This window comes from Vipera ursinii, assembly GCF_947247035.1.
Source record: "Vipera ursinii genome assembly, chromosome: 2".
NCBI lineage: Eukaryota > Metazoa > Chordata > Lepidosauria > Squamata > Viperidae > Vipera > Vipera ursinii.
In genome coordinates this window covers 286,139,341-286,166,097 of record NC_139513.1, presented here as the reverse complement: position 1 = coordinate 286,166,097, position 26,757 = coordinate 286,139,341, and the positions used below count along the sequence as shown (strand labels likewise).

At 43.6% G+C, this 26,757-nt stretch overlaps 1 protein-coding gene across 1 annotated transcript in view; it reads right to left on the bottom strand.

Annotated features, from left to right (window-relative positions):
* LOXHD1 (lipoxygenase homology PLAT domains 1) overlaps nucleotides 1-26,757 on the bottom strand; it is a gene marked incomplete at its 3' end in the record, with an annotated part of 173,043 nt that overhangs the window by 67,588 nt on the left and 78,698 nt on the right. The window contains exons 18-26 of the mRNA XM_083351181.1: nucleotides 17,292-17,452; nucleotides 12,893-13,202; nucleotides 10,669-10,820; nucleotides 8,474-8,607; nucleotides 6,677-6,822; nucleotides 6,032-6,136; nucleotides 4,089-4,217; nucleotides 2,536-2,700; nucleotides 846-1,027 (exon numbers count right to left, since the gene is read on the bottom strand). Coding sequence (XP_083207307.1) covers nucleotides 846-1,027; nucleotides 2,536-2,700; nucleotides 4,089-4,217; nucleotides 6,032-6,136; nucleotides 6,677-6,822; nucleotides 8,474-8,607; nucleotides 10,669-10,820; nucleotides 12,893-13,202; nucleotides 17,292-17,452 — 1,484 coding nt within the window. The remainder of the gene's footprint in view (nucleotides 1-845; nucleotides 1,028-2,535; nucleotides 2,701-4,088; nucleotides 4,218-6,031; nucleotides 6,137-6,676; nucleotides 6,823-8,473; nucleotides 8,608-10,668; nucleotides 10,821-12,892; nucleotides 13,203-17,291; nucleotides 17,453-26,757) is intronic.

The following is a 26,757-nucleotide window of genomic DNA, read 5'->3' as shown; positions in this document are numbered from 1 at the left end:
ACCAGTGGAACAGCTTGCCACCAGAAATTGTGGGTGCTCCATCACTAGAGATTTTTAAGAAGAGACTGGAGAGTCACGTGTCTGAGATGGTAGAGGGTCTTCTGCTTGAGCAGGGGGCTAGACTAGAAGACCTCCAAGGTCCCTTCCAGCTATTCTATTCTATTCTATTCTATTCTATTCTATTCTATTCTATTCTATTCTATTCTATTCTATTCTATTCTATTCTATTCTATTCTATTCTATTCTATTCTATTCCATTCCATTCCATTCCATTCCATTCCACTCCACTCCACTCCATTCTATTTTCTAAAGCTCCTGAAGACAAGAAAAGAAACAATGGATGGAAACTAATCAAGGATGGGGGAACGTTAGGGTTTTAATGGGTTTTATATTGTGATTGTTTTAATTGGGCAATTATTTAATCCCTTTTTAACTTTTGTATTTCTATTTATATGCCCTGTTCACCCTCCTGAGTCCTCTGGGAGAAGGGCGGTATATAAATTTAATAAATAAATAAATAAATAAATAGAGGTCCAAGTTAGAACTAAGGAGAAATTTCCTAACAGTGAGAACAATTAACCGTGGAAAAAACTTCCTTTCAGAGGTTGTGGATGTTCCATCTGTGGAGGCTTTCAAGAAGAGACTGGACAGCCACTTGTCCGGAATGGTATTGGGGCTCTTGCTTGAGCAGAGGGCTGGACTAGAAGACCTCCAAGGTCCCTTCCAACTCTGTTATTCTGTTCTGTTCTGACCATTTCTTGCAATCTAGCCTCTTCTGGTCCTCCTTCATCTCTGCCACGTGGATCCCAGGTTGCTGGAAGCATCCAAAGGACATTTTCTCTTACCTCCACAACGAACTGATTTACAGAATTCCTCTTAAAGAACATCCTTTGTTCTCTCTTGTTTTGGCACAAGGACTTCTGTTGAGTACAAACACCGTCAGCCCCATACAGAACGACAAAGACATCAGCGTCGGTTCCTGCTCCAAAAATGTCACTGGTGTAAACCGTGATTTCGTAGGGAACAACTGGCCAGATGAAAACAAAACGAAATGGATGATATGAGAAGGATGTGATTGCTCTTCTTCATGATCAGCATCACACTGATGGTCAAGAAAATACATTTTACCAAGGTTGAGAATCCTGATTGAGTTATGACAGGGGTTTTCAAACTGGGCCCTTTTATGACTGGTGGACTTCAACTCCCAGAATTCCTCAGCCAGCATGCCTGGCTGAGGAATTCTGGGAGTCCCCAAGTCATAAAAGGGCCAAGTTTGAAGACACCAAGTCTGGATCCAAGTCCGCAGTTTCATCAAAATGGCCGAGTGAGGAATTCTGGGAGTCGAAGTCCACCAGTCATAAAAGGGCCAAGTTTGAAGACCCCTGGTCTGGATCCAAGTCCGCAGTTTCATCAAAATGGCCGACTGAGGAATTCTGGGAGTGGAAGTCCACCAGTCATAAAAGGGCCAAGTTTGAAGACCCCAAGTCTGGATCCAAGTCCGCAGTTTCATCAAAATGGCCGACTGAGGAATTCTGGGAGTGGAAGTCCACCAGTCATAAAAAGGTCAGGTTTGAAGACCCCTGAGAATCTGGATCCAAGCCCGCAGTTTCATCAAAATGGCCGACTGAGGAATAGCCTAGAGCTCATATTCTACATAGAGAGAAGTTTTCCTCAACTCTCCCTCTCATCACAAAACTTGATCCCACACGAGTAAAAGCCCGCAGTTTCATCAAAATGGCTGACTGAGGAATTCTGGGAGTTGAAGTCCACCAGTCATAAAAGAGCCAAGTTTGAAGACCCCTGGTCTGGATCCAAGCCCCCAGTTTCATCAAAATGGCCGACTGAGGAATTCTGGGAGTTGAACTCCACCAGTCATGAAAGGGCCCACGTTTGAAGACTCCTGGTCTGGATCCAAGCCCGCACTTTCATCAAAATGGCCAACTGAGGAATTCTGGGAGTTGAAGTCCACCAGTCACAAAAGGGCCAAGATTGAAGACCCCTGGCCTAACTCAACCAGATCAGGAATGAATCCCTGTGGCTGGCAGGAATCTACACCAATTAGTAAATAATCACCCTTTTTCCTGCTGCGTCCTGCTTTTCTAATATTGACAGTCCTCTACTTACAATCACAACTGAACCCGAATTTAGCGTTGCTAAGTGTTAAGTGAATTTTGCCCCGTTTTACAACCTTGCTGAAGCGACTCACTGCAGTTGTTCCGTGAATCATTTGGTCATTAAATGAATCTGGCTTCCCCCATTCATTGCCTTTGCTTGTCAGGAGGTCACAAAACGGGATCACGTGACCTGGACACACTGCAACCGTCATAAATAGGAGTCAGCTGCCAAGCGTCTGAATTTTGACCAGAGGGATGCTGCAACGGTCGTCAGTGTAGAAAACAAACTTTGTAAGTCCCTTTTTCCAGTGCCGCTGTAGCTTTGAACGGTCACGAAATGAACTGTTGTAAGTTGAGGACTTACCTGTGCCTGTATTTCTATCAGACCTAATGCAGGCTGACCTGCTACCCTACTACTCACATGGGGTGTAAGTCCTTGTTTGCAGCTGTGCAGGAAACAAGATTCTTTCAATTGCTCCGTCATCTTCAGCTTTATCCAGCCAACGGCCACAGGGAAACTTCAGGCACAATCCAAGGCATGGAGCGTCCACCTCTACCCAGTCTAAAAACCATCCCTCAGAATTACCTACAAAGAATAACAGAATAAACAGAGCTGGAGGGGACCTTGGTGGTCATCTAGTCCAGCCCCCTGCTCAGGCAGGAAACCCTAGACCAGGGGTAGGCAACCTTGGCTCTTTTATGACTTGTGGACTTCAACTCCCAGAATTCCTGAACCAGCCATGCTGAGGGGAAACGGAGAGGTTTCCAAACTGAGCCATGCTGGCTCAGGAATTCTGGGAGTTGAAGTCCACGAGTCATAAAGAGGCCATAGTTCCCCCATGCTGGCTCAGGAATTCTGGGAGTTGAAGTCCACCAGTCATTAAGGGGCCATGGTTCCCCCATGCTGGCTCAGGAATTCTGGGAGTTGAAGTCCACAAGTCATGAAGGGGCCATAGTTCCCCTGTGCTGGCTCAGGAATTCTGGGAGTTGAAGTCCACCAGTCATAAAGAGGCCATAGTTCCCCCATGCTGGCTCAGGAATTCTGGGAGTTGAAGTCCACCAGTCATGAAGGGGCCATAGTTCCCCCATGCTGGCTCAGGAATTCTGGGAGTTGAAGTCCACCAGTCATAAAAGAGCCAAGGTTGCCTACCCCTGGTCTAGACCATTTCAGACAAAGGAGGCCTTACTAGCCCTGATGATGTGACCTAGTTAACATTATGAAACATTTGCAAGAAAACCATCAAGCTTGGAGAGCACCAAGGACCCCTCATTTAAATCCTGACCTACAACTATTCTCCTTCCTTGGTACTTTCACTGGACCATGGAGAACTGTTCCAGAGTAGAGTTCTCAAAACTCGCCGAGTGTAAGACTTGTGGACCTCAACTAATGCTGGCTGGGGAACTCTGGAGCTGAAGTCCATAAGTCTCCAATTTGCCAAATTTGGACAGCCCTGCTCTAGAACAAAGGTAATGTCAACATCAATGGATATCGTCGCTCTGACAACTGAGAACCAGCAGCCATTTTTACTTTTGCTTTTAATGTGCCTTTCCAGTCTTTTAGAGTTCAGAGGTGGAAGTGTGGGAACTCGAGGACGTGTTCTGATAATTGTTTTTGGGGGGGCTGAGGGGGCCAGAGGGTTTGTGCTAATTGGGGAATGTGATTTATAATAGCTCTTGTGGGGTTGGAATTGCAATCTGTTGCTTTGTATCTAGGGGGAGGAAATCTCAGTTTGGGGTTCAACTATGTAAGTGCCGATACTTGGTTTCCTAAATAAAATGTTCTTTAAGGAAGAATTCTTGCCTTGAAGTTCTTTTGTGTACTCTAAAACTTCCAGGGTTAACCTCTGGACTTGGGGAAGGAATATTTTTTATATCCAGGTAAGTGTTTCGTTTGCAAAAGGAGATAGGCAGAGGCATCGCTATTATGCTATCGATCCATCCTACCTGTCTCCACGTACTTTCACGCCATCCTACCTGTATTATCATGACCAATCTTAATCTTCTTCAGATCTCCAAGGTCCACACATTCCACTGTAAAGACGTCGACTTTATCTCGCTCAAATTTGTTCCGGTTCGTCTTCGAAGCCTTCAAGTAGATGGTTCCTGTTTTTGTTTAAATCACACATTCCCGTTGTTACAAATGAAAATAACTTGTAATGGGGCTAGTAGTGCCACGTTTGGGCATCGAGGAAGGAGCTGTCCATTTAGGGGCTGTCCAGGTTGCTTTCAGTTACCTTAGAGCAAGGGTCTCCAACCTGTGGGCCGTGGCCCACTACCGGGTCGTGGCCTGCTAGCCACTGGACCACGGAACAGGCTGGCCAGTGCATACATGTGTGTGCGCACACTCACTTCCACGTTTGCACTAGCGCTGCCGCCCCTACGCAGACTGGGCGCCAGATGGTGAAAATGGGGTGCCACACGGTGAAAACGGGATACCCCATGGCAAAAATGGGGTACCGCGGAGCAAAAACAGGGTGGTGCTAGTGCCCATGTGGCAAAATGGGGCGGTGCTAGCGAGTGTTTGCGTTGCATGTGCTCACGGCCCTGTTTGTGTGTGCGCGTGCACGTGTAAAATGCTTCCCCCTCCTTTTTCTCCCGGTCCACCAATCGAGAAAGGTTGGAGACCTGTGCTTTAGAGTAACAGCAGGAAAACAGTTGAAAGTAACCTTGAAGATCATCCTCTATTCATCTCAGGACTCCATTCCAGGTAGTCTTCAACTTACGGCCACATCCAAGCTCAAAATTTCTGTTGCTGAGCAAGACATCAACTGAGATTCGCCCCATTTTACAACCTGTCTGGTCACAGTTGTTAAGTGAATCACTGCAGTAGGAACACAGTTGTTAGGTGAATCTCCTTCCCCCACTGACTTTCCTTGACAGAAAATTGCAAAAGACGATCGCGTGACCCTGGGACGCTGCAACCGTCATAAATACAGGCCAGTTGCCAAGCATCTGGAATTTTAATCCCATGATCATGGACATACTGCATTGGTTGTGTGAAAAACGGCCATAGGTCACTTTTGGCAGCGCCGTTGTAACTTGGAACGGTCATTAAATGAATGGTTAAGTCGAGGACTTCCTGTATCGCGGAGCAAACCAACATGTGAAGACCAAAAAAAAAAAAAAAACTTGCAGAAGGAGCCAATCAAAGCAGTGAGCCAATTTTCCTGCAATCTGGGCTATTCCTTAAACCAGGGGTTGCCAGCCTTTTTGGGTTGGCGACCCGGTGGGAAAATGAGGGACAGGCACCTTTATGCACCCATGCGCACAAACGCAAATGTGGCTGCGTGCATGCGAATGGGGCCTTGAGCATGAACGGTCCGCAAATGGGGCTGCTACTGCCAGTGAGAGTCTTGCGGCTCTCCTGGCACCAGCGCGTAGCGCATGGGTCTCCTAGCACCGGCGAGAGGCTCGTGGCTCTCCTAGCGGTGGCAAGAGGCTCGTGGCTCTCCTAGTGCTGGCAAGAGGCTCGTGGCTCTCCTAGTGCCGGTGCATGGCATGTGGCTCTCCTAGTACTGGCGAGAAGTTCATGGCTCTCTTAGTACCAGCAAGCGGCTCGTGGCTCTGCTATTGCCAGCAAGAGGCTCTCGGCTTTCCTAGCGCCAGTGCATGGCATGCAGCTCTCCTCGCGCCAGCGAGAGGCTTGTGGCTCTCTTAGTGCCAGCACGAGGCTCACAGCTTTCCTAGCACTGGTACACAGCACGCAGCTCTCCTAGCGCTGGCGCGAGGCTCATGGCACAAGGACTGGGGGTGAGCATGTGCACATGTGCCCGTGCACTGGCCAGCCACTCATGCAGCCTGGTGGCCAAGAGGCCACGGCCCGGTCGTGGGCTGCGGTTCATAGGTTGGGGACCTCTGCCTTGAACCAGTGGCCAGCCTCCAGCTGAGTAACAGGCAAAGGTGAGTTTCGCTCCTACCTGTGTCATCTTTGGATCCGTAAAGGACGATAAAAACATTGGAGTTGGTCCCAGCGTTCTTCTTGTCTCCGGTTTTCACTCTTACTGCGAAGGTTGTTGAATTCGCTGTTCGAAGAAAAATCTCCGTTTGGGAAAGGCCGTTTCTGAGATATTCCAAATTTCATTTCCCTTTTCGTTCCACATTTACAGCTTTTTCGTTTTTTGTTTTTAATGAAGCAAGGAGGGTTTCATAAAAATGAACTTGGGGTCCCAGCTGGGAACCTCTTTATTAGCACTAAGTACAGGTAGTCTCTTGACTTATGACCCGCCAATTTCCCTTGCTAAGCAAGATGATGGGTCATGAAACATCTGCAAGAAAACCACCCAGCTCAGAGAGCACCAAGGCCACCCCCAGTTCAACCCTGAGCTACAACTTGTCTTCCGTCGGTTCCCCAACCCCATAAAACACAGCAGACTCTCCGTCTGGCCATAGCTTCACTCCACAAAACATTCCTATAACTAGCCTCAATACCAACAAGTCAAACGGTGGCCAAAGACTTTGTTCTAAAATCACCACCCTCCCAAACCAAAAATGATGGTTTATTGAAGCTTGTGCTAGTCAGAAACTCGGTTTCTTCTACGGCACACCAATGGACCGTAGCAAACCTTTCTGTTCCAGGCCGAGGGTGGCGACCGAGCCTGCGTTCTCCGAATCCTTCATCACAAACGCTTCGGCCACGGGGACCAGCTCCCTGGCAATCTGACCGTCATCCTCTTCGACTGCCAGCCATCTCTGGCAGGGGAAGTAATAGCTGAAATGAAAATATGGCTCAGCATCTCCCTGCTCGGCCAGCTCCCAATTCTCGACTCCTTTGCGGGGCAGAAGCAGGCCCGTTTCAGCAGAAGCAGAAGCTTTCAGCAGAATGGGGCTACCTTCCAAAGAAGGCCTGCCCATAGTACGGCTCAGAAGGAGAGCTGAGAAGATACCTGCAGACCCCGTCAGATCCTGGACCCAAACCCTTTCAACTCCTCCCCTCCAGACGGCGCTATGGGGCACTCCGTTCCATTCCATATTTTCTATTCTATTCTATTCTATCCTATTCCATTCCATTCCATTCCATTCCACATTTTCTCTATTCTATTGTATTCTATTCTATTGTATTCTATTCTATTCTATTCTATTCTATTCCATTTTCTATTCTATTCTTTATTCTATTCTATTCCATTCCATTCCATCTATTCTATTCTATTCTATCCTATTCCATTCCATTCCATTCCATTCCACATTTTCTCTATTCTATTCTATTCTATTCTATTCTATTCTATTCTATTCTATTCTATTCTATTCTATTCTATTCTATTCTATTCCATTCCATTTTCTATTCTATTCTTTATTCTATTCTATTCTATTATTCTATTCTATTCTATTCTATTCCATTTTCTATTCTGTTCCATTCCATTCCATATATTCTATTCTATTCTATTCTATTCTATTCTATTCTATTCTATTCTGTTCTGTTCTGTTCTGTTCTGTTCTGTTCTGTTCTGTTCTATTCTATTCTATTCCATTTTCTATTCTATTCTCTATTCTATTCTATTCTATTCTATTCTATTCTATTCTATTCTATTCTATTCTATTCTATTCCATTTTCTATTCTATTCCATTCCATTCCATATATTCTATTCTATTCTATTCTATTCTATTCTATTCTATTCTATTCTATTCTATTCTATTCTATTCTATTCTATTCTATTCTATTCTATTCTATTCTAATTAGCTGGTCGCACTCTCTTGGTAGAATACCAAAACAGGCAAAAGCATCTAGAAAGGTCACAGGATTTAAAAAATTGAGATTTGTTTTACATTTGCTTCTCATCCTTTCCTGAACAAATGTCAGCTATTTTGAGTTATGGAACTATTCGGGTGTGGGGGGGCAGGGCAGGGGACACATTGGACCAATGAATGGCATACTGAAGTTCCCCTCCAAAAACAGACAAGGAGACAAGGATAAAATAAATGGGGTCTAACCATACCATCTATTTCTCCTGTGGATTCTGATGCTCTATGAGCCTTGGTGGCGCAGTGGGCTAATGCCTCCTTAAGGAACACCAGCTGCCTGCAATTAGTGCAGGTTCGAGTCCCACCAGGCTCAAGGTTGACTCAGCCTTCCGTCCTTCCCAGGTAGGTCAAATGAGGACCCAGATTGTTGGGGGCAATTAAGCTGACTTTGTAATAATGCCGCTTGGGGTGTGTGTGAAAGCCCTAATAAGCAGGCATATACATAGAATGAAGGCTACTGCTAAGCACATTGATTTGTGCTTCTTAGATTGTAAGCCGCCCTGAGTCTTCGGAGAAGGGCGGGATATAAATGGAATTAAAATAAAAAAGAAATAAAAAATAAAATAATTCCAGCAAAGGGAGCGTCAAGAGGCTAGCTGCAGGGCTAATTACTCTTAACTCACATGCTTTCCTCTTTGGTGTCAATGATGTCAATTCTTTCCAGGAACCAGGCTGAGTTGCTTCCAGAGTCATCGTGGCGAATCCTTAGTTTCTTCAGTTCTCCCAAGTCAATGGCTTTGACAGTGAATACATCCACCTGCCATAGCACAAGACAGAGGAACAAAACCTGGCACTTGGTGGTCTAAAGCTAAAACCTGAGGGAGGGAGACGATGGGTGGTTTAGAAATAGGAGAGAGAGAAAGAGAGGGGTGGGAGGGGATAGATAGATAGATAGATAGATAGATAGATAGATAGATAGATAGATAGATAGATAGATAGATAGATAGATAGATAATGGATGGATGATGGATAGATAGATAGATAGATAGATAGATAGATAGATAGATAGATAGATAGATAGAGTTAGATATAGAGATGATAGATAGATAGATAGATAGATAGATAGATAGATAGATAGATAGATAGATAGATAGATAGATAATGGATGGATGATGGATAGATAGATAGATAGATAGATAGATAGATAGATAGATAGATAGATAGAGTTAGATATAGAGATGATAGATAGATAGATAGATAGATAGATAGATAGATAGATAGATAGATAGATAGATAGATAGATAGATAGATAGATAGAACATAGACAGACAGATGATAGATACAGAGAGAGAAGAAAAATGGTTAGTTAGACAGACAGACAGATAGATATAGAGGGATGATAGAAGATATACAGATAGATAAATGATAGATACAGAGAGATAAAAGAAAGATGGTTGGATAGATAGATAGATAGATAGATAGATAGATAGATAGATAGATAGATAGATAGAATAGAACATAAACAGAGACAGATGATAGATACAGAGAGAGAAGAAAGATGGTTAGTTAGACAGACAGACAGACAGACAGACCGACCGACAGACAGACAGACAGACAGACAGACAGACAGACAGACAGACAGACAGACAGACAGATAGATAGATAGATAGATAGATAGATAGATAGATAGATAGATATAGAGGGATGATAGAAGATAAATAGATAGATAAATGGGTGCGGTGGGTGCGCCCGCCCTTTGGAACGAACTGCCGATGGAACTTCGGACTGCCCCCGACCTTTGCTCGTTTCGCTGGGACTTAAAAACCTGGTTGTTTGAATTGTCTGGCCTGGACTGAGGGATTTTAAATTATATTAAATTAAATTAATTTTAATTAAATTTAATTTTAAATTTTAATGTTATCTTAATTTTGTGGGCTTGTATTAATCTAATCTTATTTTATTCTCTCTTTTTGTATTGTTTTTAACTTGCCCTGTGAACCGCCCTGAGTCCTTCGGGAATATTCTTTGCAGTCCTAGCAACCAGAGGCCTGCAAAAAGATATATATATAACTCTTTCCATTCCCCACCAGTCAGTTAGAACTGAGGAAACCTTTTGGGTGAGAAGCGAAATGTTTTAAAGGGGGGAAAAAACAAAAAAACTAAGAATGTCCAGTCCAGCCTTTTGGAAAAAGCACCTTTGGGACGACCAAACCATGATTGGTGATGACCTATAAAGCCCTAAATGGCATGGGTCCGGATTACCTTAGGGAGCACCTGCTGCCAGCATCAGCTTCCCATCGTCCTGTGCACTCCCACAGGGAGGGCCTCCTTAGGGTTCCGCCAGTTAGGGAATGCCGGCGGGTGATTCCCAGGGGGAGGGCGTTCTCGGTGGGCGCGCCTGCCCTATGGAACCAACTTCCCACGGAGCTTAGGACTGCCCCCGACCTTTGCTCGTTTCGCTGGGACTTAAAAACCTGGTTGTTTGAATTGTCTGGCCTGGACTGAGGGATTTTAAATTATATAAAATTAAATAATTAAATTAATTTTAATTAAATTTAATTTTAAATTTTAATGTTATCTTAATTTTGTGGGCTTGTATTAATCTAATCTTATTTTATTCTCTCTTTTTGTATTGTTTTTAACTTGCCCTGTGAACCGCCCTGAGTCCTTCGGGAATAGGGCGGTATATAAATTCAATTAATAAATAATAAATAAATGATTGGGATGGCTGAGAATCTCCCGGGACATCTGAATCCAAGGTTTCCTCCAGAGATTAGAAAGAGTTCCTGACCATCGGAATAGCGGTCTGAAGGTTTGGCTCAAGGCAGCTTTTCTACGTGGAGCAAACCCTTTGGAGTTCTGCTATTTGGCTACTCGCCTGTTTCTTTTCAAACTTGTTCAGATGATTTGAGTACTTCAGATGGCGTTCCCCACTGTCTCCTCTTTCGCCATAGATGCTCAAGTAAACATTTGCATCGGTGCCAGCTCCCCATATCACCCCAGTGATGACGTGGACTTCGTAGGTGTTTGCTAGAGAAAAAGTAAATTATTAACGCGTCAATCAAGTGGTCCTCAGACTTTTTTTGCTGAAAATCTTATATATATATAAGATTTGTACATATATATCTATGATAGGGACGCGGTGGCTCAGTGGGTTAGGACGCTGAGCTTGTCGATCAGAAGGTCGGCAGTTTGGCGGGTCGAATCCCGAGTGCCGCGTAGCAGAGTGAGCGCCTGTTACTCGTCCCAGCTTCTGCCAACCTAGCAGTTCCAAAGCACGTAAAAATGCAAGTAGGAAAATAGGGACCACTCCGGTGGGAAGGTAACAGCGTTCCGTGCGCCTTTGGCGTCTAGTCATACCAGCCACATGACCACGGAGACGTCCTCGGACAAGCGCTGGCTCTTCGGCTTTGAAACGGAGATGAACACCGGCCCCTAGAGTCGGAAACGACTAGCACGCAGGTGCGGGGGAACCTTTACCTTTACCTATATATATAAGATATATATATAAGCTATGCTGGCTCAGGAATTCTGGGAGTTGAAGTCCACGAGTCATAAAAGAGCCAAGGTTGCCTACCCCTGCCCTAGAGAAATGGGGTTGGATTTCTTTACCCTGCCCCCTCCCCCCTCCCATTTTTTTGTATTTGGGTGGTTTGGAATTACACTTAAAACAAAACAGGGGTATGGTGCCTCGTGCATGTTAATACAATTCTTTTAATCTCTTCACACACAGACCCATCATTAAAAAGGCCAGAAGGCGTCACCAAATATCACAGCTTTTGAGTAGTGAGTCCTTACAGAGGTTCCAAGAGCTATCAAAGCAGGTTTAGAGATTTGTACGTTCAAAGAACATAGAATAACAGAGTTGGAAGGGACCCTGGAGGTCATCTAGTCCAACCCCCTGCTCAGGCAGGAGACCCTGTACCATTTCAGACAAATGACTGTCCAATCTCTTCTTGAAATCCTCCGGTGTTGGAGCACCCACAATGTCTGGAGGCAAGCCATTCCAGGGATTAATTGTTCTCCATGTCAGGAAATTTCTCCTTAATTCTAGCTTGGTTCTTTCTTTAATGGCCTTTTAATCTTTTTATTCCTTGGGCCAGTTTCTCAAATATTCCAACATTTGAGACGCTGCCGCAAGGAGGAGGAGGGAGTCAATTTATTTTCCAAGGCACCAGAAAGCAAGGCAAGAAGCAACGGATGGAAACTAATCAAGGAAAGAAACAACCTGGAATTAAGGACGACAATCAACCAGTGGTTGTGGGTGCTTCATCACTGGAGGTTTTTAAGAAGAGATTTGTCTGAGATGGTGTAGGTTCTCCTACTTGAGCAGGGGGCTGGACTAGAAGACCTCCAAGGTCCCTTCCAGTTCTATTCTATTCTATTCTATTCTATTCTATTCTATTCTATTCTATTCTATTCTATTCTATTCTATTCTATTCTATTCTATTCTATTCTATTCTATTCTATTCTATTCTATTCTAATTATTATTCTGTTCTGTTCTATTCTATTCTATTCTATTCTATTCTATTCTATTCTATTCTATTCTATTCTATTCTATTCTATATTCTACTAATTATGATTCTTATTATTCTATTCCTATTCTATTCTATTCTATTCTATACTAATTATTATTCTATTCTATTCTATTCTATTCTATTCTATTCTATTCTATTCTTATTATTCTATTCTATTCTATTCTATTCTATTCTATTCTATTCTATTCTATTCTATTCTATTCTATTCTATTCTATTCTATATTCTACTAATTATGATTCTTATTATTCTATTCCTATTCTATTCTATTCTATTCTATACTAATTATTATTCTATTCTATTCTATTCTATTCTATTCTATTCTATTCTATTCTATTCTATTCTATTCTATTCTATTCTATTCTATTCTATTCTATTCTATTCTATCCCATTCCATATTCTATTCTATTCTATTCTATTCTATTCTATTCTATTCTATTCTATTCTATTCTATTCTATTCTATTCTATTCTATACGGTACCAGGTTAAAGGACACCTCCCTAAAGCTGCTTACGCCAGATTAATATGGTCACAAAACTACCGATGATGGTGGTTCCCCGTTCACCTTCAAGCTCAGATGCCTCTTCTGGGGTCAATTCCACAACCAGCTCCTTGTCCCCTTCGTCACTCGCCAGCCAACGGCGGGCTGCAAAATTATAAACCTGCAAAGGATCTGTCTGGTGCGTCTCCTCTTCTTTTTCTTCTTTCTCTTCTGCGGACATCTTTTTCTTCTTTTTCTTCTTTTTTCCCACCCCGCTGGTCTTTGTCCCCATTTTTTTAATGACGACCTTGTCCAGGAACCATCCGTCTGCAAAGCCCGCACCATCGTGGCCAATTCGGATCTTGTAGATTCTTCCAACATCAACGGCTTCTATCTTTAAGGGGAGTGATAAACGGGAGCAGTAAAATATCATTTCAGATTTTCTTTTTTTTTTTTAAAAAAGAGAGAGAGAGAGAGAGAGTGTTGCAGCACACCACTAATTTCATTAACCCGATACTAATAATACTAGGTTCGCCTGGTGCGCCAGTTGCGGCCCTATTTGGACCGGGATGCCCTGTGTACGGTCACTCATGCGCTCGTGACCTCTCGCCTAGACTATTGTAATGCTCTCTACATGGGGCTTCCCTTGAAGACCACTCGGAGGCTCCAACTGGTACAGAATGCGGCCGCGAGAGTTGTCTTGGGAGTTTCCCGGTACTCCCATGTTACACCTTTGCTCCGCGAGCTGCATTGGTTACCAGTTGTCTTCCGGGTGAGGTTCAAGGTCTTGGTTATGATCTTTAAGTCCTTACATGGCATGGGTCCGGGATACCTCGAGGACCACCTGCTGCCGGCGTCGACTCCCCTCCGCCCTGTGCGTGCCCACAGAGAGGGCCTCCTCAGGGTGCCTCCAGTCAGGGAATGCCGGCTGGCGGCCCCCAGGGGGAGGGCCTTCTCTGTGGGTGCCCCGGCACTTTGGAACCAACTGCCGGTTGAGCTCCGGATGGCATCAGACCTCCGATCCTTCCGTCGCGGGTTGAAGACCCACTTGTTTGAGTTAGCTGGTCTGGCCTGAAGGGGGATTTGGGTTTTAATTGGTTTTATTATTTCTTTATTGTTATATTTTAATTGGGCATGGTTTAATTTTCTTTTAATTTTTGTATACTTATTTATATATGCCCTGTGAACCGCCCTGAGTCCCTAGGGAGAAGGGCGGTATAGAAATTCAATTAATAATAATAATAATAATAATAATAATAATAATAATAATAATAATAATAATAATAATAATAACAATTTTTAGTTTACAGCGCAGAAGGAGGTTTGAGGTATGGCTGCTGCCTGCTAATGAATTTGTGGCTAAGGCAAATTTGGAACAGAGGTTTTCACACTCGACCTGGTCAGCAAAAATACCCTTTAAACCCGTGGTGGCGAACCTATGGCACGCATGCCACGGGTGGCACGCAAGCCCTCTCTGTGGGCACACGCGCCGTCGTCCCAGTCCTAGGCCTTCAGCTGGGTTTTATAAAACCTTTTCGCTTTAGGCCTCCGCCGCCATGTGCCAAAAAAAAAGGTTCAATCAATCAATCAATTTCAATTTCTCGTGGGGAAAAAAAAGATCTTGCAAAGTTGGAATTGATTGATTGAACTTTTTAGTCCCACCCAGTCTGCCGTTACCACCGCAGCCATGCCCACCCAATGGGCCATGCCCCCAATTGACCACACCCACCCAATTGGCCACACCCACCTAATGGGCCACGCCCACCCGGCACCCGACAATACACAAGTGGGTTTTGGGTTGCAGTTTGGGTACTCGGTCTCTAAAAGGTTCGCCATCACTGCTCTACACCAACTCTGATTTGTTTTCAACGAGATGCTTCAGACTGCGCAGGAGACAAACGTTTGCACCTGTCTGCAGCCCGTCAAAGCCGCTACTTTAAGTGACGTTCAGCCCTATTACAGTCGTCCTCAACGTACGGCTGCAATTGGGCCCCAAATCTCTGTTGCTAAGCAAGGCAGCTCTTCAGTGAGTTTTGCCCAATTTTACCACCTTCCTCGCTGTTAAGTGAATCACTTCAGTTTTTACGTGAGTAAGATGGCTGTTAAGTGGATCTGGCTTCCCCCCATTGACTTTGCTTGTCAGAAGGTCGCAAAAGGGGATGACATCACACACACACACACACACACCAGGAGCATCGTAAATAGGATCCAGTTGCCGAATGACTGAATTCTGATCACGCGATCATGGGGATCTTGCAACGGTTGCGTGAAAAATGGTCATAATTCACTTTTTGTTTTGCTGTTGTAACTTTAAGCAGTTGCTAAATGGATGGCTGTAAGTTGAGGATGACCTCTAGCCAATAGTAAGCACCCAAGCCCTGGCCTTAATGTGTACGAGGACCTGAGAGATTTCTTTGTTGGCCAATATTGACCTTTGCCAAGCAGGATCGTGCCCATTTAATTTTGGTGCAATATGGTAACCCTAAATCTGGAGAAAGGAAGCGTAATTCAGCCACCGTTTCATTCCATACAGCATTAACCTTGTGAACTCTAAAGCTTCCTCCTTCCGTTATGTATTTAAGATGGACAGTGATTAATATTATATATTACTTATATGTAAGGGTGTAGGTCTATACATATGTTGTATATAGGATGTTTTAAATGTGTGTTATGTATGTGTACACTTTAAGAGGACACAACTAAATTTCATTTTTAATGTGCCCACAGTAAAAACTGACAATAAAGGTTATCTGTCTGTCTGTCTGTCATCTATTATCTATCTATCTCTATCTATCATCTATCTAATCTCCCTCTCTCTCTTTCTCCCATCCATCCATCCATCCAGCCAGCCAGCCAGCCAGCCAGCATCAAGATCATGAGAAGTGGTAATACTATATCTGTCTGTCTGTCTGTCTCTGTCTCTCCCTGCTATCTATCTATCTATCTATCTATCTATCTATCTATCTATCTATCTATCTATCTATCTATCTATCTATCTATCTATCTATCATCTATCATCTATCTATCATCTATTTAATCTCCCTCTGTCTCTTTCTCCCATCCATCCATCCATCCAGCCAGCCAGCCAGCATCAAGATCATGAGAAGTGGTAATACTATATCTGTCTGTCTGTCTGTCTCTGTCTCTGTCTCTCCCTGCTATCTATCTATCTATCTATCTATCTATCTATCTATCTATCTATCTATCTATCTATCTATCTATCATCTATCTATCATCTATTTAATCTCCCTCTGTCTCTTTCTCCCATCCATCCATCCAGCCAGCCAGCCAGCCAGCATCAAGATCATGAGAAGTGGTAATACTATATCTGTTTGTCTGTCTCTGTCTCTGTCTCTCCCTGCTATCTATCTATCTATCTATCTATCTATCTATCTATCTATCTATCTATCTATCTATCTATCTATCTATCATCTATCATCTATCTATCATCTATTTAATCTCCCTCTGTCTCTTTCTCCCATCCAGCCAGCCAGCCAGCCAGCCAGCCAGCATCAAGATCATGAGAAGTGGTAATACTATATCTGTCTGTCTGTCTGCCTCTGTCTCTGTCTCTGTCTCTGTCTCTCCCTGCTATCTATCTATCTATCTATCTATCTATCTATCTATCTATCTATCTATCTATCTATCTATCTATCTATCATCTATCATCTATCTATCATCTATTTAATCTCCCTCTGTCTCTTTCTCCCATCCATCCATCCATCCATCCAGCCAGCCAGCCAGCATCAAGATCATGAGAAGTGGTAATACTATATCTGTCTGTCTGTCTGTCTCTGTCTCTCTCTCTCCCTATCTATCTATCTATCTATCTATCTATCTATCTATCTATCTATCTATCCTCTGAGTGTACCTCTTTGGCATCTCTGCTTACAAAGGTCTACTTACAGTTCCTACAAGGACTCAAGGCCAGAGGGTCCAACTTCTTACTCAGTGCAGGAATCCAAACTGAATCACCTTGAACAGGTGTCTGTCTAGCTTCCAGACGTACACATACAACGAAAGAAAGCCACCCTCCCACAGGGTAAAAAACCTCTGTGTTCCATGTGCTCTTACGGTTAGGAATTTTTCCCACCTTTGGGGATCTACAGGTAGTCCTTGATTTACAACAGTTCATTTAGTAACCATTCGACGCTACAACGACACTGAAAAATGTGACTTATGACTTCTTTCTCACACTTACAACTGTTGTAACATCACCCTGATCACGTGATCAATGTGGAGAGGCTTGGCCAAACCCAAGTCCTGACGCTGTTCTTCGTACGTTTTAGTCTCCAGGCCTTTAATTTTATATCACAAAACAAATGGTATATATTGTACGTGTGGCCCAAGACGATTCCTCGCCACTCAGTGTGGCCCAGGCAAGCCAAAAGGTTGGGCCCCCATCCTCCAGAGTTGGTGACGGCATCTCAGGATCTTTGTGAATGGACGTTAGAATTCCCTCGGGATCCTAACACGAGCCTACCTTGAATTTTTCCGAGGCTCCCCGCTCGTGGTTGTTGGACCTGTTCTTCAAAATAAGGACCTCCGTCTTTCCCAGATCACCGTAAACTTGCAGGAAGACTTTGGCGTTGGTGCCCGCATTCCGCACGTCTCCCGTAACAGTGCAGATCTCATAGTTGATCACTTGTTTAGAGCAGAAGAGAGAGAAATGCATCGGAGAACAATCGAAAGGGTGCGAAGAAATCCAGGGCCTGGGTTCAAAGTCTCGCAGTGAGGTCTTTTCACAATTACGAAGGTTTCCCCCTCCCCCCCTCTGTCTCTCCCCCTTTCCCTCCCTTCTCCCCTTGCTTTAAAGGTAAAGGTAAAGGTTCCCCCGCACACGCGTGCTAGTCGTTTCCAACTCTAGGGGCCGGTGCTCATCTCCGTTTCAAAGCCGAAGAGCCAGCGCTTGTCCGAGGATGTCTCCGTGGTCATGTGGCCGGCATGACTAGACGCCAAAGGCGCACGGAACGCTGTTACCTTCCCACCGGAGTGGTCCCTATTTTTCTACTTGCATTTTTATGTGCTTTCGAACTGCTAGGTTGGCAGAAGCTGGGACAAGTAACAGGCGCTCACTCTGCTACGCGGCACTCGGGATTTGACCCGCCAAACTGCCGACCTTCTGATCAACAGGCTCAGCGTCCTAACCCACTGAGCCACCGCGTCCCTTGCTTTACACACCCCTTAATTCTTCTAGTTTATTTAGAGGGAGGAACGGAAATCAAGCAGAAGAGAAGTTAACATTCAAAGGCAAAAGGATGATCGGAAGTTTGAGGGATGCCAACATTAGCATCTTCTGCCTGTAAGACAGGGGTACCCAACCCCTGGTCTGTGGACCGCTACCAGCAACTGGTCCACACAAACAAGGAAAGCCCTGTCCATGGGATGCAGGCAGCAAACAAAACCACGCCCCCTCCGGTCCACGGAAAAACCTCTCTTTACGGAACTGGTGCCCGGTGCCCAAAAGGTTGGGGACCTCTGCCAAAAGACCAGGTAGACTCGGAGGGAGGGGTCAAACACGTCATCAGTCTCAGGTCCCTTCGTGTCCACAAGGGATCTAAGTCCAGCCCCCCTTGAATTCCACCAACTCTTATCTACTTGCTTTGACTGTTAGTAGTTTCAGATTCTTGTGTCAAGTTTCTGACGTATGGGCTTTTCAAGTGACTCTGAGGCATTGTTTACCGTAAAAGTCCTTTATTCAGCCTAATACACCGGCAAATGCTTGCTCGAAGGAAGCTGGAATCTGAAATCTCGGCCCCCTTGCACAATATATTAAAACACAATTCTCCACCTTTCTAATTTTGTCATTAATCACATTCTCCCATTAATTTAAAGAATCCGTTTCCCTTCCATTAGAAAACCCACCAAGCTCTTATCTTCTTTAGTTTTGGACGGCCTTGAAGGTGCAATCCTCCTGTTCCCCCCTCCCAACCTTAACCCTATCTCTTAAAGCAATACACAAGTTTAACCTATGAAACGGCTGCTTCTTCATCTCTTGTCAAGCAAGAACATTCGATGTTAGCAGCGTCGACATTTTGCAGAGAGCATGAGCGCGCAATAAACCTTTCTATCCATTTGAACTGCCCGGACTCCTCATCTCCTGCACTTGACACTGCTACTCTTAAACCAAAGGAACCTTTGGCAGAGTAAGGCTGGAGCTACGGAGAGTGGTCAAAAGCCTGTGGGAAAGTCACAACTGCTGTAAGGTGTTACTGGTGGGTCCTGTGGGAGTATCCGGTCTCTTTCCAAAAATACCTTTTTTCCACCCCAGGGGCAGAAAACTCACTTATTGTTACGTCTACTTGTTTATTGTGACTACTCCCTCTGTTGACAGCTCCCAAAGCCTCTGAAGAGGATTTCAATTGCAGCGCCCTGACACGGAATGGTTAGAATGCAGCATCGCAAGCTCACTCTACCCACAGTGGGGAGTTCGATTCTGAATGGCAGGTTGACTCAGCCTTTCATTCTAACAAGGTGGGTAAAAGGAGGGCCCAGATTGTTATGCTAACATTTGTAAACTGCCCAGACAGGGGCGAAAAGCACCATGGAGCAGTATATAAGTCTAAGCGCTATTACTATTCCTTCCTTCCTTCTGCCTCCCGCCCGCCCTCCCTCTCTGGCGGTGCAGTGGTTAGAACGCGGCATTGCAGGCAAAGTCTGCCCACAGCCTGGAGTTCGGTCCTGATGGGGCTCAAGGTTGACTTGGCTTTCCGTCCTTCCGTGGTCGGTAAAATGAGGACCCAGATTGTTGGGGGGCAATAGGCTGACTCTGTAAAACACTTAAAGAGGACTGTAAAGTACTGTGACATGGTATATAAGTCTAAGTGCTATTGAGAGAGAGAGAGACAGACAGACAGAGGGAGGGAGGGAGAGAGAGGGGGGAGGGGGAGAGAGAGGGGAGGGAGAGAGGGAGAAAGAGAGGGAGAGAGAGAGAAAAACAGAGGCAGAGGGAGAGGGAGGGAGGGAGAGAAAGAGAGGGAGAGAGGGAGGGGGAGAGAGGGAGAGGGGGAGAGAGAGTGGAGAGAGAGAGGGAGAGAGGGAAAAAGAAAAGGAGAGAGAGAAACAGAGGCAGAGAGAGAGGGAGGGAGAGAGGGAGGGAGGGAGAGAGAGGGAGAGAGGGATAGAGAGAGGGAGAGAAGGAGAGGGAGAGGGGGAGAGAGAGGGAGAGGGGGAGAGAGAGGGGAGAGAGGGAGGGAGAGAGGGAGAAAGAGAGAAACAGAGACAGAGAGAGGGAGAGAGAAGGAGGGAGAGAAAGAGAGGGAGAGAGGGAGAGAGACAGAGAAGAGAGAGAGGGAGGGAGAAAGAGGGAGAGGGGGGAGAGAGAGAGGGAGCGAGGGAGAAAGAAAGGGAGGGAGAGAGAGGGAGGGAGAGATGGAAAAAGAGGGAGAGAGAAAGAGAGGGAGAGAGAGGGAGAGAGAAGGATAATAATAACAATAACAATGACAACGACAACGATGACAACAACAACAATGACGACAGTGACAACAACAACAATAATAATAATGTTAGAAGGAACAATTATTATTATTATTATTATTATTATTATTATTATTATTATTATTATTATTATTATTATTATTATTATTACATTTATATACCGCCCTTTCCCGAAGGACTCAGGGCGGTTTACAGGGTAATTAAAAACCAAAACACAAAAGTTAAAAACAAGTTTTAAAAAAATTAAATTTGTCCCTGTATAAGTAAAACCCCAGTTTAAATAAGATTAATCCTCAACCTGGGCCAGAGAGCTCGAAGAGCCAGGTCTTCAGGTCCCGGCAGAATGAACGGAGGTCGGGGGCAGTCCTCAGCTCCACTGGCAGCTGGTTCCAGAGGGCAGGCGCTCCCACTGAGAAGGCCCTATCCCTGGGTGTCATCCGCCAGCATTCCCTGACCGGTGGCACCCTAAGGAGGCCCTCCCTATGGGAGCGCACAGGATGATGGGAAGTTTATGCTGGCAGAAGGTGTTCCCTCAGATATCCCGGACCCAAGCCATGTAGGGCTTTATAGGCCATCACCAGCACCTTGAATCTCACCCGGAGGGCAACTGGAAGCCAATGCAGCTCGCGGAGTAGAGGTGTTACATGGGAGTATCGGGAGACCCCATCACAACTCGCGCAGCCGCATTCTGCACCAGCTGAAGCCTCCAAGTGGTCCTCAAGGGCAGCCCCATGTAGAGAGCGTTGCAGTAGTCCAAACGGGAGGTCACGAGCGCATGAGTGACTGTGCGTAGGGCATCTCGGTCCAGGTAGGGTCGCAACTGGTGCACCAGGCGAACCTGGGCAAAAGCCCCCCTGGTCACGGCTCCTATATGGTCTTCAAAATTGAGTCGTGAATCCAGGAGGACGCCCAAGTTGCGAGCCCTGTCAACGGGGGGGTAACACTTCACCCCCCATCGTTAGAGATGGAATAATCTGGTTGACCCGAGATGCCGATATGCACAGCCACTCAGTCTTGGCGGGATTGAGACTGAGAAAGACAAAAGAGTCTGGATAGTGGACGTGGCAGTGCCTGGAGAAAGCAGAATAGACGAGAAAGAACTGGAGGAGATAACAAAATACAAAGACCTACAAATAGAAATAGAAATAGCCTTTGGCAAAGGTAAACAAGGGTGGCACCCAGGGCTTTTTTTCTCATAGAATGCTCAGAATGGCGTTCCAGCACCTTTTTTTTTCAACAACAACAAAAAAAGCTCCCTTTATTGGCTTTAGGAGTAGGCAATCTTGGCCTTTTTATGACTGGTGGACTTCAACTCCCAAAATTCCTGAGCCAGCCATGCTGAGGGGAAAGAGAGAAGTTTCCAAGCTGAGCCATGCTGGCTCAGGAATTCTGGGAGTTGTAGTCCACGAGTCGTAAAAGAGCCAAGGTTGCCTACCCTACACTAGAGGAGGACATTAAAATTATTTACAAGGTTACTTCTTTAGGAACTAAACTTTTAGAATCCAAAACAGCTAATTCAAAAAAGCCAACAGGAAAAAAATTCACATTTTTCATCTGCTTCTATCTTTTGGAAGGTAAAATTAGATAACAAAATAATCAATTTCCTATGTTAACATCTCTGCACTGAAATCAAAAAGGTAACAGGAAAGAAATGAGAAACATTTTTCTCAATGTAATATGTCTAATTTAGCTGATGCTAGAAAAAAAAGGGACGCGGTGGCTCAGTGGGTTAGGACGCTGAGCTTGTCGATCAGAAGGTCGGCAGTTTGGCGGGTCGAATCCCGAGTGCCGCGTAACAGAGTGAGCGCCTGTTACTCGTCCCAGCTTCTGCCAACCTAGCAGTTCGAAAGCATGTAAAAATGCAAGTAGAAAAATAGGGACCACTCCGGTGGGAAGGTAACAGCGCTCCGTGCGCCTTTGCCGGCCACATGACCACGGAGACGTCCTCGGACAAGCGCTGGCTCTTCGGCTTTGAAACGGAGATGAGCACCGGCCCCTAGAGTCGGAAACGACTAGCACGCATGTGCGGGGGAACCTTTACCTTTACCTTTAGAAAAAAAATAGTATCTTTTGTACATACTCTTGAAAACTATTTTGAATCTACAACCATGTATTACAACTAAACCACTTTAAATTAAACAATTCTTAAGAATGAAATATTCTTAATTTGGACTTTACTTTTACTGTTTGGACTGTTGTGTGTTTTGAAAAATAGATTATTTAGAATTAGTTATGTTGCACTTCAGTCTTTAAATAATTAACCTAGTATATACATAACAATATATGATGTTTTCCATGGTGAGCTTAACATCAATAACAACATTTATTAAAAAGGCTAAAATAATTTCTGGTGGTATTATCGGTATATTAAAATTTTGGACAAGCAGTGATCATGTATCCTAGCAAAAGATGTTACATATGTGCATAAGCGTAGTCAGTAGCATATGCCTTTTTAAAAATATCAAACTTGCAAAGAAACAAAAATAAGTCCAAAATATCTGTATTACATCCAGAAATGCCAATGTTTACAACCAATATTTACAACCAATATTTCTCATCCATAACTATGGCACCCTAAGGATCGCTGCATACATGCAAATGCTTCTCTGGGATCAGTTACGCAGCAGGGATTGCTTTTTCCTTCCGGTAACAGATTGTTGGAAAATACCAAACATGGCCTTGAGAATTCCAATGTTTGTTACAAATTTTTCTGGATGCGGTTGGAAAGAGGCTGCTTGGCGCCGGAGACCACTGCCACGAGGAACACAGCTCTGGGTCGACGTTCGGAGCAGCATGGGCCGCGGCATGGCAACCGCAGGGAGGGGAATCCCCACAGCCGCTGTGGGGAGGGGAATCCCCACAGCATGTGACTCCGAGCCACAGGGGTGGAGGTGCAAAGGACGGGCGGCAACGCCGTAGCAAGGCACCGGCATCACTCCCAGTGACAGCACCTCTGTGTTCCAGCACCTTTTTTTTTAAAAAAAAAGCACTGGTGGTACCAATAGTAATAGGCACTTTGGGTGCAATCCCAAAACAACTGGAGCACCACTTGAACACCATCATCGGCATTGACAAATTTACCACCAGTCTATTGCAAAAGGCAGCCTTATTAGGAACTGCTTGCATCCTGCGACGAGATCTATAATACCATCAAACATCCACATCTGCCTATCTCAGGTCCTTGGTAAGGACTCGATAGGTAGACAAAAATTGCAAGTCCAGCCTGAACATCTGGCTGACTGTGCGATGATCAATAATAATGTTAGAAGGAGAGAGAGAGAGAGATGGAGGGAAGAGAGAGATGGATATACAGCCATGATCGTGCAATGGTTAGAATGCAGTATTGCAGGCTAACTCTGCCAACTGCCAGCAGTTCAATGTTTTACAGATGGCATACGACACCAGTGAGATTAGCAAAAATGTTTTAAAATGCTTCGAAAGACTGTTGGAAATGCAAACAAAGACCAGGTACTTATTATCCTATCTGGTGGACAATCCCCAAAGCAAAAAGATTTTGGGTTAAAATACATTTATGGTTGGGGAAAATGACTAAGAAACGAATGGACTTCAAACCAGAATTATTTTTGTTAGGAATAATAGGAGCTAATTATAAGAAAGATTGCAGATATCTAATACTACACATATTAACGGCAACAAGAATTGTATTTGCCCAATATTGGAAAAATGAAAACTTACCAACTGAAGAGGTACTAATTAAGAAAATTCTAGAGTGCGCAGAAATGGATAGATTGACTATAAATTATCAAAGAGAAAAAAGACAGTGTATTTCAGAACAGGGGATAATTTCTATCAATGGCTAGAAAAACGAGTCCTGAGAGAAAGGAACGTGATATGTAATTTTGAATATATATTAGCAAGAAGACTATTGAGTGACTAATTAAGATATTGTTTGTGATAATTAAATATACCTATCATTGTTAGTTAAATACATGTACCCAGGCATTATGCTGTTTGCTAAATATTGAAAATATTGTTATTTGGAAAAACCCCAACCCAATCCCGATCCCACCTTATCCCGAACCCTATAAAAACTAATAAAATCTATATAAAAATAAACAAACAAACTCACTGCCTTGGCTTTTTTTTAAAAAAAAATTGGATACGCATTTTTTTTATGCTGTTTCTGTGGATTTTAAGCACCATGCTGCATTTTGCTATGCCCTACGACAAGAGTGCCTGATTTTAAGTACAGCATTCAACCAAGATGGAGAAAGCTCTGGTCCTATTAGCCTTCCACAAGGCCTGAAAATCCAGATGTTTCCCTCGTGCATTTGGCCAGATGTTAGCTGAGCCTGACCTGAAATGACTTTGAGTGGAAGATGCTTATTCTGCATCCTGGGATTTTGTTCCCGCTTTCTGTTTTTAGGTTTTTACAGCTGCAGACACAGCTGGCTGGCCATATTATAAACCATCTAAATAACTATAGATGAAATGTATGAGGTCACACGAAAAAAGTATATATTTAGGGTATGTTCCAAGAAAAAGATAATTTGGGACAGGTGCATACAAGCATGAGGTTATTTTTTTGTATATAAAACCACAAGTGTAAGGGGGGGGGAATCTGTGTAACAACTAGAGAATTTCTTTGGGGACTTTAAAAAAACAAATACCTGAAACCCAGTGATACAGAATAATATTTAATTGCATCTTATAATGATTCAGGCATCAATTATCTTTTGGAGGAATGAGCACTGAAGATTTTGATTCTTTTTTTCTTCTAAACATCCACCTTACAGGGATTAATTGCTACCAGCCACCATCAAATTTCTTCTCAGCCTTTCATTTCCTTCACTCATTTCTATACTATAACAACAACAACAACAATAATATTCAGTTGACTGAGGTTCATGTTTACTGAATAAAATATAATAATAATAATAATAGAAGAAGAAGAAGAGGAAGAGGAAGAGGAAGAGGAAGAAGAAGAGGAAGAGGAAGAGGAAGAAGAAGAAGAAGAAGAAGAAGAAGAGGAAGAAGAAGAAGAAGAAGAAGAAGAAGAAGAAGAAGAAGAAGAAGAAGAAGAAGAAGAAGAAGAAGAAGAGGAAGAGGAAGAGGAGGAAGAGGAAGAAGAAGAAGAAGAAGAAGAAGAAGAAGAAGAAGAAGAAGAAGAAGAAGAAGAAGAAGAAGAAGAAGAAGAAGAAGAAGAAGAAGTTGGAGGTCATCTAGTCCAACCCCCTGCCATCTATCTATCCTACATGACCTTGAGAAAACTAAGTAATATTTGGATGGGGCTTTTTTTTTCTTTTCCTTTTCCTTTTATTCTTTTGCAAAACACTAAAATACAAACTCCAAAAAGAAAAAGAAATGAAATGAAAAGCAAAAACAAAACGAAACTAGACAAGATCACGCAAAGAAAAAAAAATGTGCATAAAAACAAAACAAGCTTACGCACAAATGGTCCCCCTCAGTTGACTAGTGATAAATGTATTTTAAAAACAATAATTTCCCCCCCCCTCCTCTCCTTGCGAAGGGGGCACACAATTCATGAACAGAATCCCAAGGAAAGGTTTCATTATTAAGAGACGAAGGAGGGCATTTGATCCGCATGGAAAGGGAGGTGATGATGGCCGTGGTTTGTGGCAGAGAAGTTAGTTTTCTTCATTCAGGTTTTTTTCACCTTCTTGTCTAGTTCTGTTTTGTTTTTGTTCATTTTTCCACCCTTTCATCTTTTGAATAAAATAAAAATTAAAAAAAAAACTTAATCCTAAATTATTCTAATTTTAATGCTTAATTGTATTGATGATATTGTAACGCCGCCCAGTGCCCCTCTCTGAGGGAGATGGCTGGTTAAGAAATATGAAATATAGAATAAATTAGATAGATAGATAGATAGATAGATAGATAGATAGATAGATAGATAGATGATAGATAGATAGATAGATAGACAGACAGATAGATAATGATGGATAGATGAAAGAGATAGATAGATAGATAGATAGATAGATAGATAGATAGATAGATAGATATAGATAGATGATAGATTGATTGATTGATAGATGATAGATGATAGATAATGATAGATTGACAGACAGACAGACAGATAGATAGATAGATAGATAGATAGATAGATAGATAGATAGATAATGATAGATAATGATGGATAGATGAAAGAGACAGACAGACAGACAGACAGACAGACAGATAGATAGATAGATAGATAATGATAGATAGATATAGATAGATGATAGATTGATTGATTGATAGATGATAGATGATAGATAGATAATGATAGATTGATAGATAGATAGATAGATAGATAGATAGATAGATAGATAGATAGATAGATAGATAGATAGAATAGATAGATAGAGCCTTGGTGGAGCAGTGGGCTAATGCCTCCTTAAGTAACACCAGCTGCATGCAATTAGTGCAGGTTCGCATCCCACCAGGCTCAAGGTTGACTCAGCCTCCCATCCTTCCGAGGTAGGTAAAATGAGGACCCAGATTGTTGGGGGCAATTAAGCTGACTTTGTAATAATGCCGCTTGGGGG